This window comes from Malaclemys terrapin, chromosome 4 (genome assembly GCF_027887155.1).
Source record: "Malaclemys terrapin pileata isolate rMalTer1 chromosome 4, rMalTer1.hap1, whole genome shotgun sequence".
Lineage (NCBI taxonomy): Eukaryota > Metazoa > Chordata > Testudines > Emydidae > Malaclemys > Malaclemys terrapin.
This window is the reverse complement of record NC_071508.1, coordinates 113366993-113385964: the sequence shown is the minus strand read 5'-3', so window position 1 is coordinate 113385964 and position 18972 is coordinate 113366993. Positions and strand designations below refer to the sequence as shown.

Here is an 18972-nt window from a genome sequence, read left to right as displayed (position 1 = left end):
TTAAGGTGAATGGAGGTGGGTGGGGGATCTGCTGGGGACCGGGCTCTGTTAGTCTCCCTTGACTGCAAAGTCAGTGAACCATCAGCACCTTGTGAATCACACTGGGACGGCTCTTCACAGACCAGACATATCACAGAGCTAGTCACAGATGCATTTAGCTTGGTAAACACAAGACAACTTCCCTGTAGCAAAGCCTACACAAGAAAGGCAATGTGTGTGCTGTGCCCACTGCTGATGAGACATCCCCATGCTGTAGGGTTGGGATACAGGCCTCAACCAGCCTGTGATGGGGCACGTACCCCACACAGGCCCAGAAGGGGTTAACGTGGACATGAGAGGCCAATTAACATATCTGGCAGCACTTGCAAGAGAGAGGGACAGAGAAAGCTAGGTTGAACTGATAATGAAGGCCAGCTGGGGAGGGGCTGAGTGGTGATTATAAAGCCGAGAAGTTTGTAATAGAAAGGGGCTGCCAGGAGAGGGTCTCCACTCACTCTTGGGGGGATAGAAGAAGTAAGAAGCCATCCAGGGAGGCAGCAAGAAGTCTGAGAGAGTAGACCTTGCTGTCAACTACCGGGTTTCTTGGCAGGAACCAAGAGTAGAGGGAACCCCCCAGAGAGTAAGGACCACAGAGCCCAGAGACAGAGGGAATACATACTATAAGGTCATTGGACTATAGTTTGATTGGACTCTGTTATCCTGGAAGGGGTGGACTAAACCACTACCTGGCTGGAAGGCCAAGCTGCAGGAAGAGAGACCAACTCACCGACGGAGCGACCGTTGGCAGTGGGTGCCATAGGAGAGACAGCCGCTACACCACGCCTGGCCACAAGGAGATGCACCTATGGTGAGTGAACCCCGTGACACAGCCTAGGGATGCAAACGTGCATGGCAAGACTAAGGGCCTGAACTGCAGCTCCCACAGGGGAGCCCTGCGCTTGGGAGCAAGTGCTATTAGAGAGGCTCCACTGTCTCAGCCAGTTGCATGTGCCATGCAAAGAACCTGTGTGTAAGTGAGTGAGAGACTACGCCGTCAGCTGCCAGGGTGAGCTAGGTGAGGAAGCTCTCTGAATAAAAACGGGGGCCTGACCAGCATTTTGCAGGGAAAATACAAAGTACTCTGCACTTGACCTTGGCTTGTCCGACATGACAAGAAGCCTAGGGCTGGGAGGGGCGTGCCTCCTCTCCAATTCAGCATCAAGGTTACCTTGTTTTGTTCCTCGTGCTTTCCCAACTGAACTCCCCAGCAGACATGTTTCAGAAGGCAGCTGCCTCCCTTTATTGGGCAAGAGACTGTTGCCTCTCATTGGCTCAGCTTGCTATAATGTAAAGGAACAGGTGAAATGCAGATCAGCTGGGAGGGGTAGGGAGACACTAGTCCTGGTCCCCACCTGCCCAATGCTTCCCTGACAACTCTGTGTGCCTAGGTAGTCAGGGAGGTGTCTGATGCCTTCTGGGGACAGTTGAGGGAACACAGACAACTTGCTAGCCTGGAAGGGGCTACCACACACACAGTTCCCTTCCCCCAGCTGTTCTTTGGAACATCCTTAATTGACGGTGAGTGAACTCTGCCACGGATAAAAAGGGAGGGGAGGGATGAGGCGTCCAGATTTCAGAGCCGAGCGGAGGGACAGATTAAGTACAATTGATTTTATGCTGTAGCTCTTTGATAGCTAGTCAACCAAGTGGTGCTTTGAGGCTCATCAATAGCGCACAGGGGAAAAGGCTGGCAGCACTGACTCAATCAACACTCACAGATTGGGAAGGGAGGGTTGAAACATCGTTCAATGGCTCAAAAACCTTCCCCCAGGCCTGTTCTCAGCCCTTTCAGGAGATAATATCTTGCTTTTCTCCAGTCCCTTTCATGTCAAGGAACCCAAAATGCTTTATCAACTTCATGCTATACACAGAAAACACTTCACCCATCACTGAAATGCTGCCACCTCTGGGATGAAACACGGCAACTGTTTAATAGTGTATAGCAACATTATACAACTGTTTAGGACAGGAAGTGAAGAGGAAAACTGTACTCAGTTTCAACCACAGAGGGAACTAGAGAAGGAGATTTAGGGAAGCAGAATATAATGACCAATTGAAATCTGGGCAGCACACCAAGGTTAACACTGTGACTCTTGCAAACTCTTTAATAACCATGATCTGCTATGACCTCGGTTGTATGGCTCTTTCAAAAGATGCTATCTGAAGCCAAGCAGAGACCCTTAAAAATTATTAGGGATGTAAGCTAAATTCCAACAATGTTGCAACTTAAAGGCGAAAGTTCTACCAGCACCCCACTTTAAAGAAGGTTAAAGTTCTGCCAAAATGCAGAAGAGGAAGGATGCTGTGTCAGAAGGTGACCCTGTTTCCTAGGATAACATGAATTGCCATCATGGAACAAACCAACAGTCCACTTATTATATGAGCAAGATACCCAGTGTCCTGTCTCCTACAACAAACCACAGCACAGGCTGCAGAGAAAGATGTGAACTCCCTCTAGTCAATCCATACAACTCTGCAATCCTACAGGGTAGATGGGTTGCAGGGAGGACCTTTCTGATCCCAGCAAGTGGTCATCTCTTACGCCCTGAAGCACAAGAATTGAGAGTTCTCTCTCAGATGTATCACTACAGATGCTGTTCTATTTATGTGCGTGTCCTCCCTTTTTGGTCCTTCATGGACAATCAGTCTCAGTGATACCACGTCTAATAACATCACCATTTCTATCTCTATGCAACACCCTCAGTGTCCGACCTCAGAGATGGGTGACAATTTACCTCATTGACGTCGATGCTGTTCCTCTCCATATAGGCCCTGTCATTCACCTGCCCGCCTTCCACAAACTCCATGAGAAGGACGCGCCTGGTTGACAGCTCCCAGTAGATCCTAGGGACCTGGAATGGGATGATGGAGCGTTAGGCCAAATCATGGGACAGCAACAGCAAGGGAGTCATGCACCAGTGAGGAAAAGGGGAAGGAAGAAAGGAACTTTATAGTGGAGGTGAAAAGAACCCATGTTCTCTCCCTATTTGCAAGAAGGGATGCCACCACATCCACCCACATGTATGCTTTTCTTTGGTTACTTTAACTGCATTTAATCCTGGTGAAAAGCACTGGAGACCACAGGCCTCTCCCCACAGCACAATGGTCTCAGCAACTCCACCTCCTGTCCACATTTAAGGCCTGACTCTCCAAGGCACTGAGCACTTGTGACATCCACTGGTGTCCGTGGGTGTTGTTAGACGCTCAGCCCTTCTCAGGGTCAGGCTTCTAACTATTACCTGTTGCATGCATCTGAGTCACATTGTCGGTTCCTCCAGGCAAGAACCCTGGTTCGTATTTGTTGTGCACTGTGCACAGAGCTCTATAAATGATAAGTAATCATCATTGGTATCTCGAAGGTGCCCTTTGGAACACCAGTGGACCCAGGCAGACAAGCCCCATGCACTTCAAGCTGTCAGCAATTGAAATGGGAGAAAAATTAAGCCTCACAAATAAGGGATTTGTCACGGAAACCCTGGGAGACCTGTAGGCATCTCATTGCAAATGTGACACTGTCACACAACCACAAAATATCACAGCGCTTTCTGCTCAAGCTGCAGTAAATTGGACTGAGTGAGGTACGAAGAGGTGGAGTAACTGGCCCCAGTGTTGCACAGAGACTCAGCAAAACCGGAGTCCTAAACAAACTTGGCTCCTTTTTCATAAGCACCAGCTTGCACCTCCTACCACATTCAGTGCAGGCTGAGACTCCTGCTGTTGACAAGTGAGCCAGATTGCTAATGCTCCCACTAGACAGAGCTTCACCTCATGGCACCCTCTGTTAGCAGGGCTAAGCTAGAGCCACCTTAGCTCAGCGAATGTGCTATGCTACGGAGTGGGCTCACTAATCCCACAGCAAGGGTCTGTGACCCTGAGGCAAGCCTGGGAGAGGGAAGCAGTGTTGCCCACCTCATATGAATGAGGCCAGGGGAACCAGCCAGGCCACTGTAGCTCATCACAACCCCTAAGCTGGCTGCATTTGTTTTATAACTTCAGTTCTGAGGGGCTGTGGTTAGTGACAGTGCCTTCAACCTCACCTGCTGCCCTCCAGAACTCCAGTTCTTGTTCTCCTCACAGCTCCATGAATGCCCCTCACTCCTGACCTGCAGCCTGCCCTGCTATTCCAGTCCTATGCCTATCACACCTCAATCCTGTCCCCTAGCAGCCCCTGCTATTCTAGCCCGGGTCCCTTACACCCAACTCTTCCAGGGCCCCACAGTCATGCTGGGCAATGCTCCCTACAACCTTCATGTATTAGCTGCCTGTGATTTGCGGCCATATGTCCAACATGAAAGGCAAGTGCACTTACCCAAGGTCTCCCCTAGATCCATCCCATCTGGACTTTTATTATTTTGAAACTTGTCAGGAAGTTAAAAGCCCCACAGCCACTGAACACAGACTCCAAAATTAACAGGTTCCCCAGCTCCTGCAGTTACCTGGAGCACTAGCTCCTAAACACACTGATCCCAATGGCTTTAGAGGATTTCAATTCCAAGCTGACACTCATCCCTATCTTGAGATTTACAGTGGAGGGTTAGGAGGGTTACTAAGCCCCATACAAGCATTTGGAGATGCGAGGCAAAGTCTTTGGTGATTCTTGAATTACTCACAGATGTTTGGCTGTAATGCCAGTGCATGGAAACAATTTATCTCTGGCTTTAAAAGCTCAGCTGGGTTCTCAGCAAAAAATCCACTCCCTAGCTTAGTTGTGTGTTTAGGAAAATTAATGATACAGGAGCCCAAATCTCCTGTTGCCTACGTGTTGATGAACACTTCTCAGAATCGGCAGGTCAGATGGGAGGATCCATTATTTAGCCATCTCGCAGCCATTTGTTATTGTTACCTGTGTAAGCATCCTGACAGCTCTTTAAACCACGAGGACCTGATTGGCTATCTCCATGGGGATTTATTCCATAATATCCTACTTACAACAGCGCGGACACAGCTCTCCAAGATGCATCACTTTTGATAAGCATCTCCTCAGCAGAATTGTTGGTCCTTGGCCTCCTGCCACCCCAACGTCCCACTGGGTTGTAACTGTGCTTAGGGAAAGGCAGTCATATGGTGCCACTGAGCTCCAAAAGGATCATTCCATGCCCACTGTCAGGATATGAGAAATCACAGGACAGGCAGGAGGGACAAGGGAAGCAACACCCTGCAAAACCTGATGAAAACTCACATGGTCTTGGGCATCTGTCACTTTCACCAGGAAGTGAAAGGCAAAGGGAAAGAATTGTGTTGATGCATACGTGCTTGTGTCATGTGAGTGCATTTGTTCGTACGTCTTTGTGTGTGTGCAAACGGATTTGCATGCCAGTTTCTGAGTGTGCATATGCCTAGGTGTGTTTATATGCACATGTGGAAGCATGAGGATGGGCGTTGTGCATGCAAGTTTCAGTGTGTGTATGTGGGGTGAATTTGTGCACACTCCTGAGCATTTCAGTCGGGGACCTGTGGGCGTATGCACATACTCACATGGCTGTCTATATGGTGATGAGCATGAGAGGACTATGTAGGTATGCATGTGGGCAGATGAGTGTGTTGGTTTTTGAGGAGACAGATGTGTGTGTCGCTGTAGCTGTGCATCAGTACATAGGGTGGGCAGAGTGTATGCATAGGGGAGCTGTGTGTTTGGCTATGGATGTGCACACATGGAGAGGGGTTGTGTATGCGCACTGGGTGAGGAGGGTGTCTGTGTGCAGTGGGGGTGGATTGAGGGGGAAGTGTCCTTCCTCCCACTGCAATATGCATGGGCTCTCTCGCTCAACATACCTGCCCCACCCCCGACTTCATTAGTTACAGCCCAGCTCTTCTGTTTGAACTCCATTTCTAGCCCTTGCTTCAGAGGAAACCCAGGAAAGGTGCCATCGGATGGCCCAGCAGCTAATCGCAAATTCACAGTGCTCACGACAAGGCGAAGACCTGATGGAATCAATCTCCCTGGCCCAGGAGGAGACAATCTAACCCAGATGAGGGCAGGGCTGGATGGCTCAGAGACGATGAGTCACAGGGTACAGGGACTTTCATCCCCAAGTCCAAATTTTGAACCAGCCCAGAGCGGTAGTGACAGAAAGCTGTTACCATCTGCCAGGTGTTCAGTGGCTTGCAGTATGAAAATGAGTTGGAGAGTCTCAGCTCAATTCCTAGCCAGTCTCAGCGAGAAGCCCAGCATTGAATGGGCCATGAGGACTGAACTCCCCTCACTCCACCTAGTTCCTCCACATTGATGGGCCTGATCAGGCCATCAGTCTCCAGCACTGGTGATCCAGCACCATCACCAGCATTACATTCACTTCAAAACAGAAGATTGTTGCTATACATCATTGTCCTCCCGCACTGAGCTGATGTGCCATTCCTGACTCCTGCCTGTGCATGCACATAAATTAGCGCACACACACGTGTGACATGCACGCACTCACCTACCTTCAGGAAGTCAAAGTCCTTGAGCATGTGGGCCACCTTTTCTGCATTCCTCCCCTCATTGAGGAAGTCCAACTCCAGGGGCAAATTCTTCTTAGCTTCATCCACCAGCCACATGAACTCAAAGTCTGGGAAGATCTGCTTCACGGTCAGCAGGAGAATCTGAAATCAAGAAAGTGATGGATCAGCTGCACCACTGCTCCCGAGCTGCTCAACAAGCAGCATTACAGGACCAGGCAGCAATGCACAGCCCCCTGCACCCGGAGCTGCGCCTGGCCTCTTTTCTCTACAGTCAGGAGCCCCTTGCTCTTAACTGAGGCTGAATACAGCTCCCACCTTCAGTGCTCCGAACCTGGCAAGGGAAAGAACGAGTCACAGAAATACACTCACATCTCTCCCACACACTAGCTGCAGGTGTATTCACTACGGAATGGCTCTCCCCTACCCACCTCGGTTGTCTAGGGTTACCATACATCCGGATTTTCCCGGACATGTCCGGCTTTTTGGGCCTCAAATCCCCATCCAGGGGGAAATCCCAAAAAGCCGAACATGTCCGGGAAAATAGAGAGGGGCCGGCGCCGCTAGGTGCTGGGCTGGGGGCCGGGCCAGGGGTGCTTGGCCGGGGGCTGGCCTGGGGCCCGGGGGTGCGGGGCCGGGCCGGGCCTGGGGGTGCGGGGCCAGGCCGGGCGCCGGGGGTGCTGGCCCGGGGGCTCTGGCCTGGGGGCCGGGGCTGGGCCGGGGCCGGCAATGCTGGGCCGGCCCGGGCCGGGAGTGCTGGGCCGGCCCGGGCCGGGAGTGCTGGGCCGGCCCGGGCCGGGAGTGCTGGGCCGGGAGTGCTGGGCCCGGGGCCAGGGCTGGTGGTGTGGGGCCGGGGGTGCTGGGCTGGGGCCCGGGGCCGGGCCAGGGGTGCTGGGCCGGGACCCGGGGCCGGGCGCCGGGGGTGCTGGCCTGGGGCCGGCAATGCTGGGCCGGGGGCCCGGGCCGGGGGTGCTGGGCCAGGGGTGCCGGGACGGGGGTGCCGGGACGGGGGCTGGGGGCTGGCAGTGCTGGCCTGGGGGTGCTCGGCCGGGGGCTGGCCCGGGGCCGGCACCCCAGGGCCCGAGCCAAGCCAGGCTAGAGACGCTGGGGCTGGGGCCGGGGCCGGCCGCCGGAGGAAGCCGCTCGGTTGGGGGGGCCAGACTGGGCCGTGCCTCCTACCCCCACAGCTTACCTGCTGCCTGCTTCAGGCTTCCCGCAAATCAAATGTGCGCGGGAAGCAGGGGAAGGGGTGGAGTTGGGGCGGGAGTGTGGGCGGGGCTGGGGGCAGGACCCCATGGAGTGTCCTCTTTTTGGACACTCAAAATATGGTAACCCTACTGTTGTCACAGGGCAAACTTGCTTTGTCCCACATTGCCTGAGGACCAAAAAAACCAAACCTCTCCAAATATCTTTGGGGCTAATGCACTGTCATGGTGCAACAGGGCAATGCAATTGCCTTCTCCTGGAAGACAAGGTCTGGTCTGCTGCACCCCCACTAGCTGTGACCAACATGCCTGCTGAGCTGTTAAATAGTAGAAAAAGCCACCCAAGGGAAGCAGTAGGAGCCCCACTGCATGGTGCATTTAAAACTAGACAAGGCAAAGCCCTGGAGGATAGGCTGTATGGTGTGATCATGCTGGCCCCTGAAGGGGTCAGACTAAGTGACCCGCAAGGTCTTTTTTGAATGTCTGATTCCTGTGATTAGATGAGTCACTGTTCAGTTTCATTTAATGGCCTTCAGCTAATGTGAAATAGGAACATCTAAAATAAGGCCTGTCACCTTTACGTTACTCCTTACGCTGCTAAGCAAGAACTTCGCTGACACAGGAAAATGCCACTGGGCAGTTCAGAAATGAAGGCCAATTTTCTTTACAGATAGAAGGCTGCAGCCCTTGCAAAAAACACTCTTTACGAGGGTCAGGGCCCACCCTCAGCTGTCCTGGGGTTTTGACTTATTAACCTTTCAGACTGAAATTGGCAATGCTGCCTAAGGGATCTGGATACCCAGTTCCCATTAAAATGAATAGTTTTCTGGGCAGTCGGACTTCTTAGGTGACTTTGCAAATCTTAACTTAAATATTTAATGGACATTTCTGTTTACAGAAATACTTAATAAAGTGCAAGATCAGAAAGAGGAAATCTAGGGGGGCAAATGATGGACAGTCCTTCCTACAGGAAATAGAGGATGGCCCAGCAAGATGGTTCTTCAAATACATGAGACTGCATTTGGTGGCATAATCCTAGTTATAAAATGTTCTCACAAAAAATTCCTGTGTTCAGTTAAGGGACACAGTCAGCATAAAACTCAAGTAAAGCTGTGTAAATTGCTGCAGCTCTACTGATTTCAGTGGCCAGCTGACAGCAGCTGAGGCTCTGGACCCATATCTTAAAAAAAAAAAAAAAAAAAATCATTCAGTTTGTTATTCAAGCCACCTGAGAGTCCTAAAACGGAAAGACTTTTTAAAAAGTAATTCATTTTGCATGGTTTATACCATCTGTTTTGTTCTTCACTAAGCCAGGAAAATGAAAATAGACCCGTCTGTGGGTGAATCTAGACTGTTTCACTTCCTGGCTCAACATTGTGAGTTAGGGTTTCCTGCACTGCAGTGGGAATGTTTGCAATGCACATAGAAAGGCAACTACCATTGAAATGTAAAACAAAAATAAATTTATAAACCATTTCTGCTCCTGTTCAGCTGTGTGAAACCATTTATTCACATCCCCCTCCAACTTCTCTTATCTAAATGTCAGTCCTAAACTCAGTCCACGGTGTCCTTTTAAAAATGTAATCACTGGGTTTCAGATCTTATTGAATGATTTTCTCCCATTATGTCTGGGGGCATAAATCCTCTCAAATTTATGTCACCCAAATGAAATGTAACCAGTGATCTCCATGTACATGTGCACAAAAACTTTCCAGGGCTGCAGGATTACTGCACTGATGCTTGTGATCAGAACATTTATACGCTGTTTTCTGCATTTTAAAATAATGATTCAAATCTATTTAATGACTTTAAAATTAACAGGGACATACTTAATAGCAATTTGTCTGGCCCTTTTCAAGAGCTGTCTAGAATACAGTCCTGGAATAAGGGTGTGTGACGTTGCACTCCATATCATTTTATGAAAATATACTAATGAGTGTGAATATAATGTAACTGGAATAGGCTTCGTGCAAAAGATCTCTTGTAAGGTATCATTACAAAGCTTATAATCTGCTGCATGTGGTCATCCTATTTGTATGAATGCATCATTCTTGTATCTGAAACTAGGAATATAAAATATAACTCTGAGGTCCTACTGTAGTTATGTAAAGTGTGGGCCATTAATGGTAGTTTAGAATCTTGATGGCTCCCATCAACTAGGACTATTGACTGTAGATGGCTGTTTACTTGCAAGCCTTCCTGTGAGTCAGGCTGGGAAGAATGAAGGCTTGGGGTCTCACAGGACACCATGTCACCTGGTGCTGGAATCCATCTTAAACCTGGTGCTTTTCCATTTAGGAGGGGTGGGGACCCAACGAGACAAAAGATTCCTGCCTTGTGCCAAAGGTATATAAGGGGGTGGAACAGAACAAAGAGGGGAGTCATGAGAAATCCCCTAGCCACATCTGAGCTGGAACAAAGACTTTACCAGGGAAAAGGATTGGGCCCAGACTAGAAAGGAGTCTAGGCTGTGAAAGATGCTTATTGGAACATCTCTGAGGGTGAGATTTACCTGTATTCAGTTTCCTACTGTATTAGGCTTAGACTTGCGTGTTTTTGTTTTATTTTGCTTGGTAATTTACTTTGTTCTGTCTGTTATTACTTGGAACCACTTAAATCCTACTTATTATACTTAATAAAATCACTTTTATTAAATAACCCAGAACAAGTAAATACCACCTGGGGGAGCAAACAAATGTGCATTTCTCTCTATCAATCAGCGTTATAGAGGGCAAACAATTTATGAGTTTACTCCGTATAAGCTATATAATGAGTAAAACAGATTCATTTGGGGCTTGGATCCCGTTGGGAGCTGGGTGTCTGCGTGCTAGAGACAGGAGCACTTTCTAAGCCGTTTTCAGTTATGTCTGCAGCTTCTGGGGGATGTGGTTCAGACCTGGGTCTGTGTTTGCAGCAGGCTCGCGTGTCTGGCTCAGCAAGACAGGGTACTGAAGTCCCAAGCTGCCAGGAAAAACGGGCTCAGAGGTAGTCTCAGCACATCAGGTGGCAGTCCCAAGGGGATTTCTGTGACCCAACCCATCACAGGGTGGATGTAGGGCAGTGATTCTCAAACTGGGGCTGCCACTTGTGTAGGGAAAGCCCCTGGCGGGCTGAGCCGGTTTGTTTACCTGCCGGGTCCACAGGTTCGGCCGATCGCGGCTCCCACTGGCCGTGGTTCACTGCTCCAGGCCAATGGGGGCTGCGGGAAGCGGCGCGGGACAAGGGGTTTGCTGGCTGGCGCTTCCCACAGCCCCCATTGGCCCGGAGCAGACAGTGGGAGCCGCGATCGGCCGAACCTGTGGACCCAGCAGGCAAACAAACCGGCCCGGCCCACCAGGAGCTTTCCCTACACAAGCGGCGGCCCCAGTTTGAGAACTACTGACGTAGAGAGAGTTGATTGGTATCTCCCTCTGGATTTATCAGGTGCTGTCCTGATTTTTAAAGAGTCAGCAATGATGCTATGAAACCTGCAAATAAAGGCAGTTAAATCGTAAATTTTCTATCTAGCTTTTCTGATTCTCTCTCATCACTCTCCGTAGAAGACTGTATCAATCAGTATTTAAACGGTCCTAAATGCGACCTCCTATCTAGTTGCAAAGTCTGTGTAATTCTTAAATGGCCAGATCCTCAGAGGATGTAAATCAGCATGGCTCTAAATAGAGTCTGAAAAAAACCAGTGCAAAGGCCCTGCACACACAAAGGACCCTACAATAATAACAAGCCAATGTGTGCAGACCAGCACTTACCGAAGACCTTTCAAAAACAAGACAATATATGCAGGGAGCATTCATGAGCAACTGTACAGTAACAAGTGCATGCAGCCTAGCACTCACAAGTGACCCTACAATAACGTAAGTGCATACATAACAGATGCTTGCTGGCATCCCTACTAGGACAAACCAGAGTATGTGAACAGGAAGGAGAATAATAAATTTCAGGAAGGAAATAGATTTTTTAGTTTCAAGCTTCCCAAGGGGATTATTCTAAAAATAGAGAAGAAAGAATCATTGTAAATGTATTTATTTAAATGTCTCCTAATAGTACAACAAGCAAAAAGAAATCCAATCCAACGCTTCACAGCTACACACTGGGGAATGTGCTGGTAACAGCCTATGTTAATGGAGAGAATGTGCCGCTGGGTATATCTACACAGCCCGCTGGCCCAGGCTTCAGAGCCGGAGCCGCAACTTCAAAGCACTGTCTACACAGCTATTTTTAGAGCCCTAGTGTGAGCCCCTCTAACCCAAGTCTGTCAACCCAAGCTGGGAGACTCGCTCCCATGGGCTGTGTAGACCTACTTATGGGTCTAGACCGTGGATCCTTCACGCACAATTTCCTCTTGTCCCAATCTCACACTTTGTCATCTTTCTTGTTCTTCCTCTTGCCCTGACTCTACTCAGCCTCTTCCATGTGGTCCTGGGCTTAAGCGAAGCATGCCATGATCATCCTGGTAGCCTCTATGCAACTTGCATGCAAAGTGCAGAAGAGATCTCATCGAGTGACTGATGCAATCAGAAATACGGTGCAATCAGTCACAGGGAATGATTTTTTCATTGTAAATTTTACAGCCCTGACTGCAAGGAAACCTGCAGGCTGAGCAGGTCTGACCATGCCAGGGGCACTTACCTCCTCCTCTTCTCACCTTGGCTATTGCAACTCTCTGCTCCTCAGCCTGCCCAGGTCCTGCTCTCTGGCCTCCTACATGTGCAGGATGCCACTGCCCATCTTCTCACATGCACAGGAGAACACAACCTCTTCAACCCCATGATCAGACAACTCTAGTTACTCCTCATGCATTTCAGAATCCAGGGTGAAAATGCCCTCTTTGGGCCAGATCCCTAAGTTAACTGGAGTTGGGCCAGTGTAAGGATTTCAGAACTTGGCCTCTTGTTTCTGAAACCTCCATGGACTTACTCAGGTCTTTCTCACAGACTTCCTCGCTCTCTTCCTTTTCCCCTCCCCCCCAGCTCCCTTTCTCCCCTGTCTGCCCATCCAGCACTAGACTCCAATCTCTCCATCTACACAATCTCATCCCTGACAGTGCAGCCCTCATTGATTTTGTGTTTTATTTTTGTAAGCCTCTAACCACATCATTTATCTTTGTAGAGTATTTTGGGATACAGGGCCCAGGCCACTATGCTCATACCCCCATAGAGATCAGTGCTGGTCTGCCACCTGGGTGAATCTGGCCCAGCATGTTTGCACGGAAGGTGCTCTGGCTTACCTCTATCAACAAAATGTCCTTGGAGCACTGAGCCTGAACCTTCGGGTGCTGGACTTTCACTGCCACTGTCCTCCCATCCTGCAGCACTGCCTTGTGGACCTGGGCCAGGGATGCTGCTCCCAGGGGAGTGTCCTCAAAACTCACAAAGAGCTCTTTGATCTGCCAGGAGAAGAGGAAGAGAAGTGAGCACGCTTGCAAGGATTCACAGAGCCAGTCCCATATGGAATCCTCCTAGACTGAAACCCTAGATCCACAGACCAGGTACAGCATGGGTAGTGGCTCTGCACATTTATCCCTTCCATTCCACCCCGTGCCTCATCCCTGACCTGATGGGGTCCCTCTAGAGCCCAGTCAGTACTTGACACCGTTGTGGAGACTGCCAACAAGAAAGTGGGGGCTGCGATTGTGATGCTGCCAATTGTGAGCTGGACACCTGTGTCACTAGGCACTGGACAGTGACCCAGCAGTTCCTTCACACAAGACATTGAACAGGCAGCAGGTGGCAACGACTTTCAGTCACCCCAAGCTGTTTGTGTGCAGAGTGGGGTGATTACAGTGGGCACCAGGCAGGAGTTGGTTATGCTGGGTGAGGGGCCAAACTATCTGTCCTTTTACACAGAATTCTATATTTTTATTTAACATTACACTACATGGCACATCATAAGATCCTGAATATCTTGGCAGCACATGTGCTGTGCTGCTTACATTATAGAAGGGATATCAGAAGACTATCATGTGCTTTGTTAAAGCCAGCTATGTCACCATGCATTATTAATTTGTGGCTGGCGGCTAGCTTGGCTGTTGGGTTACTGAACTACTGTTTGCACTTCCATAGATCTGGATTTCAAATATTTTTAGCTCACAGGTAGTTCTTCAAGGGTCATTTTCTCAGTCACCAAATTCAAATGACTGACAGTCTCAGGAAAGGCCCAAGACAGGATAGCAGGGCATGTGGTGGGGCAGATGAGACGTGTCTAGCAGCACTATGCGTGAGAGGCCCAGCATTGGAATAGCCAGATGAGCTGTGGGTCAGGAGTGAATTTGATCAAGTCTGTGGGTATAGGGAGACCAGGTTTGGAACAGTACTGGGATGGTGTCTCAGTTTAGGACAGAGATGCATCAGCAGAGCTGGGTGGGGGATACTTGCCGAACCTCTTTTTCCACTGTCCTTGGCTCGCACTAATATGAACATTGGACGAGCACATAATTTGGGGGGTGGGAGGTGAAAACTGAGTGCCCGTACATTTTTATAACCTGCTTTTTAAAAAGTAATTAAAGATGGGAACTGCAGCAAGCTGCCAATTAAATATGAATAAAGCCCTTCTAAACAGGCCTTCGTGCAACATGTTAAACAGAAATTCTTTATGCTGATGGAGAAGGGGGATAAAACCACTATCCCAGGAGTGGCTGGTTCCCTGATGCAGCTGCTGAGAATAGCAACCCCCTTCCATTCCCCGCAGCATCTTCCACTAAAACTACTGGTTTCAATTGGATTCAAAGGGAGCTTCAGCCACCTCACTGGGAAGGCACCTTTTTTTAATTTATTTTATTCCTTTTGGTCCTGGCGGCAAAACCGATAAAGTAAAACAACTGCATTTAAAAATGAGTAGTTGTGTATTTTTTAATTACAGTGGGTCCACAATTCAGACTTATCAAAATTCCTCTCTCCAGATGAAAATAATCAGGTTTCTTTTTTTCTTTTCCTTTCTTACTTCCCAATAATTCACTGGATTTGGGGTTTCTGACTTCAGATTATTTTAAAGAACTAACCCCTTGTGAGGGGGACCGGATAGCTCTGGGAAGCAAAGTGGTCCAGTATCATACTTCCAGCCATACCAGACAAGATCAGTGGTCTGTCTGATTACTGAAGCAACATGGTCAAGTCATTAAAACACAGGATGGGGGTCAAGTGGCCTGAATTTGGTGTTGAGGCACATTTGGGAGGACAGTTCGTGGGATAAATTTGTACTGGCCCTGCCTGGATGGTGCCTGTCCTGTGGTTTTAGAGTTCTTTAGTCCCCTGGGCTGTCAGCCCAGCCACTTTTGCCAGAATTGAATACACTCTGAAAATAAAAATACCAGCACAGGCTCCTCTCAGCAGTAATGGCTGGTGTGAGGCACATATCCCCCGCTGAGCTTGTGGTTTCCCACTAAATACGGTGCACAGACAGCTGCTCCCCTGGAATCTCTCAGACAGAAGGGTCTCTTTTTATAAATAGCCTGAATTGCTGTGACCACCCAGCACAGGGAGATCCAGGCTAGCCACAGTGGCCAGCTGAGCTTGTCCAGGCGGAAAACCACAGATATACACACACACATGCATGCGTGCACACTCCATGCTAGGGCAGCACAGGGAAGAGCTCAGGCATAGAAAGAGGATTGATGACCTCTCCAGGATCTGTGGGGAGAAGAGATGTACTGGCAGCGGGGCCATCACGTGAGCAGGTGTGAGGATGAGATAAAGTGGCAGCACAATTAGCTCTGGGCCACAGGCCCCCTGCTCAACAAACTTCCCTCATTCATCATGAAAACGTCCTTTCCCCGTCCAGTGCTATCACAGAGGGCAGCCGCTCTTGCCTCTGCTGCAGGCCACTCAGCTATTGTATGTCCCAGACAAGTGAGAGAGTGTGTGACCAGGTGTTGGCATTCCCTCTGACATCCCCCTCCCACTACAGCCAATGAGAGTCCATAGCACTTTGCTAGCTCAGAGACAAAGCCAGTCATGCTCCCAGCACTGACAGGTGGGGAACAGGAGGCCAGTCCCTGCTTCCTCTCTCCCTCCAGCACAGGGTCTCAGCCACTCCACAAAGGCAAAAGGGTGTGGCTGTAGCAGTGGAGGCAGCATGCTCAGTAATATCCTCAGGGGATGGCAGGAGGGAGCACCTATGTCATGCATCCAGTCTCTACGTCCTGCCCAAGCCAGCAGAATAGTGAGGGAAGGTCCTGGGGCACTCTATCCTGTAGGATACCTAAAGGGCTCCCAGGTTTACCTGGGACTACACCAGGTCTCATGAAGACAAGACAAGCTGGCTGATGCCATTTGTGACCCTAGCAGCAGGCGTGGAAACTGGGTAGATCGAGGTGGGAAAACAGTTTCTAAGCAGGTTTAACCTGAGAAGGGGAACCTCAGGGCCACATCGTCAAACCAGTCAGGTGCCCAACTGCATGAGTAGCTACTGCAGCCAGACAGGTGAATGGGATACCTGCACGTGCCGGGGTCTCTAATTAGCCATCTGCATGTGCAGTTACCCATTCGGCACATGCTCTCCTGGCAACTGCACGTGCCATTGCACTTAACTGGCCTGAAAATGCAGCACTGAATGTTTAATCCTTAAAAACTAGGCTTGTTTAATTTTAAACATGCAAGATCTTTTCATGATTACTACATTAGTATTCAAGCCGCAGGGAGCAGCTATAAAGGCTCTTCCACTATCTATCCAGGTACTTATTAATTGCTATTTATTATTATTATTTGTATTGTGGTTGTGCCTAGAGGCCCCAATTAAGACTAGAGCCCCATTGTGCTATACAAACACATAGTAAAAAACAGTCCTGGTCCCAAAGAACTCATAATCAAAATAGACAGACAAGAAGTATCATTATTCCCATTTTACAGATGTGGAATAGAGGCAGAGAGAGATTAAAGGGAACATTTTCAAAAGTGTCTCAGTGATTCAGGAGCCTAAGTCCCCTTTCCAAAAGTGACCTAAGCACTTAGGCATCTAACTCTCATTGAAATGAAAACAATGTCAAAGCCTCAATTTCCCAGTGCAGAGGGCCTTTGAACCTCCTGCCCCCAAGGATTTCTATGCACTCTTCTTCCTCACCGTTCATTCATTCTGTCTCACAACCCCTTTCGAAGTGGGGATTGGAATATAAAGGATCACTTCACCAAAACACTGGCCTGGGACACAGCAGCTGCTTGGTAGGACAGGAAATAACGAATCCTGTCTTCACCTGAGAATGCAGCGGGAACTGAATGAAACCACAGAGCTGAGACTTGACTCAGTTACTCACGCTGGTGCCCTGGCCATGCAAACAGGGCGACTGGAGCTTTATTGACCACTCATAGCTGGGACCAAAGAGTCGCTTCTGTTTCCAAAAAATGTGTAAATGCTTAAAAATAGGGGTTCAGAATGGAGGGGAAACTAGTGGAAGGCTCTGAGAGTGCCCAACATGGGGCCTGGGGAACATTTCACCCCCTTGCAGGGTTTAGGGAGCAGCAAGGACTGAGCAGCATCAGCTCATAGGGGCATGAGAGCTGTGCCATTTACTAACACTCTGCCATGTTCCAGAGCCTCGTTACTTCACTGGAGCTCAAAACTTTAATAAAGGGGGAGCGAGGGTTCAGTGTTATTCCCATTTTACAGATAGGAAAACCGACATGCACAGAGAAGTGACTCACGCAGAGCCCAACCGCGAGACAGTGGCAGAGCCAGGAATAAAACCCTGGAGTCTCTCAGAATTTAAGGCCAGAAGGTACCATCCTGATCATCTAGTCTGACCTGCACTTTGCAGGCCACAGAACCTCAACCACCTGCTCCTGTAATAGACCCATGGCCTCTGGCTGAGTTACGGTTTAAAGACTTCAGGCTACAGATAATCCACCGTTTACACTATGTAGTTTAAAGATGCAAGTGACCCATGCTGCAAAGAAAGGTGAAAAAAACCCCAAGGTCTCTGCCAACCTGACCCAGAGGAAAATTCCTTCCAACCCCAAATATGGCCATCAGTTGGACCCTGAGCATTTCGGCAAGTCCCAAACAGCCAGACACCTGGGAAAGAATTCTCTGTAGTAACTCAGAGCCCTCCCCATCTAGTGTCCCATCACCGGCCACTGGAGATATTTGCTACTAGCAGTCGCAGATCAGCTATATGCCATTATAGGCAGTCACATCAGACCATCCCCTCCATAAACTTATCAAGCTCAGTCTTGAAGCCAGTTAGGTTTTTTTTGCCTTCAGTACTCCCCTTGGAAGGCTAGAACTTCACTCCTCTGGTAGTTAGAAACCTTCACCTAATTTCAAGCCTAAACTTGTTGATGGCCAGTTTATAGCCATTTATTCTTGTGTCAACATTGGTGCTTAACTTAAATAACTCCTCTCCCTCCCAGGTATTTATCCCTCTGATGTATTTATAGAGGGCAATCATATCTCCCCTAAGCCTTCATTAGGTTAAGCTAAACAAACCAAGCCCTTTAAGTCTCCTCTCATAAGGTAGGTTCTCCATTCCTCTGAATATCCTAGTAGGCCTTCTCTGCACCTGTTCCAGTTTGAATTCATCTTTCTTAAACATGCAAGATCAGAATTGCACTCTTTATTCCAGATGAGGTCTCACCAGTGCCTGGATAATGGTACTAACACTTCCCTGTCTCTACTGGAAATATCTCGCCTGATGCATCCTAGGATTGCATTAGCCTTTTTCACTGCTGCATCACACTGGCAGCTCATAGTCATCCTGTGATCAAGCAATACACTGAGGTCTTTCTCCTCCACTGTCACTTCCAACTGATATGTCCCCAACTTATAGCAAAAATTCTTGTTGTTAATCCCTAAGTGCATGACCTTACACTTTGCACTATTAAATGTCATCCCATTTCTTATTACTCCAGTTTTCAAGGTCATCCAGATCTTCTTGTATGATATTCTGGTCCTCCTCCATACTGGCAATACCTCCCAACTTTGTGTCATCCACAAATTTTATTAGCACACATCCACTTTTTGTGCCAAGGTTATTAATTAAAATGTTAAATAAAATTGGTCCCAAGACCGATCCCTGAGGAACTCCATTAGTAACTTTCCTTCAGCCTGACAGTTCATATTTCACTATGACCCACTGTAGTCTCCACTTTAACCAGTTCTTTACCCACCTTTCAATTCTCATATCAATCCCCATCTTCTCCAATTTAATTAATAATTTCCCATGTGGAACTATATCAAATGCCTTACTGGAATCCAGGTAGATTAGATCTACTGCATTTCCTTTGACTAAAAAATTAGTTATCTTCTCAAAGAAGGAGATCAGGTTGGGCTGGCACAATCTACCTTTTGTACAACCGTGTTGTAT

General features: G+C 48.7%; 1 protein-coding gene across 2 annotated transcripts in view; it reads right to left on the bottom strand.

The window, feature by feature from the left end:
• ADCK1 (aarF domain containing kinase 1) overlaps positions 1 to 18972 on the bottom strand; it is a 129955-nt gene that overhangs the window by 20013 nt on the left and 90970 nt on the right. For both annotated transcript variants that reach the window (XM_054024700.1, XM_054024701.1), the window contains 3 exons: positions 12907 to 13065; positions 6463 to 6621; positions 2775 to 2891 (listed from right to left, as the gene is read on the bottom strand). In XM_054024700.1, coding sequence (XP_053880675.1) covers positions 2775 to 2891; positions 6463 to 6621; positions 12907 to 13065 — 435 coding nt within the window. The remainder of the gene's footprint in view (positions 1 to 2774; positions 2892 to 6462; positions 6622 to 12906; positions 13066 to 18972) is intronic.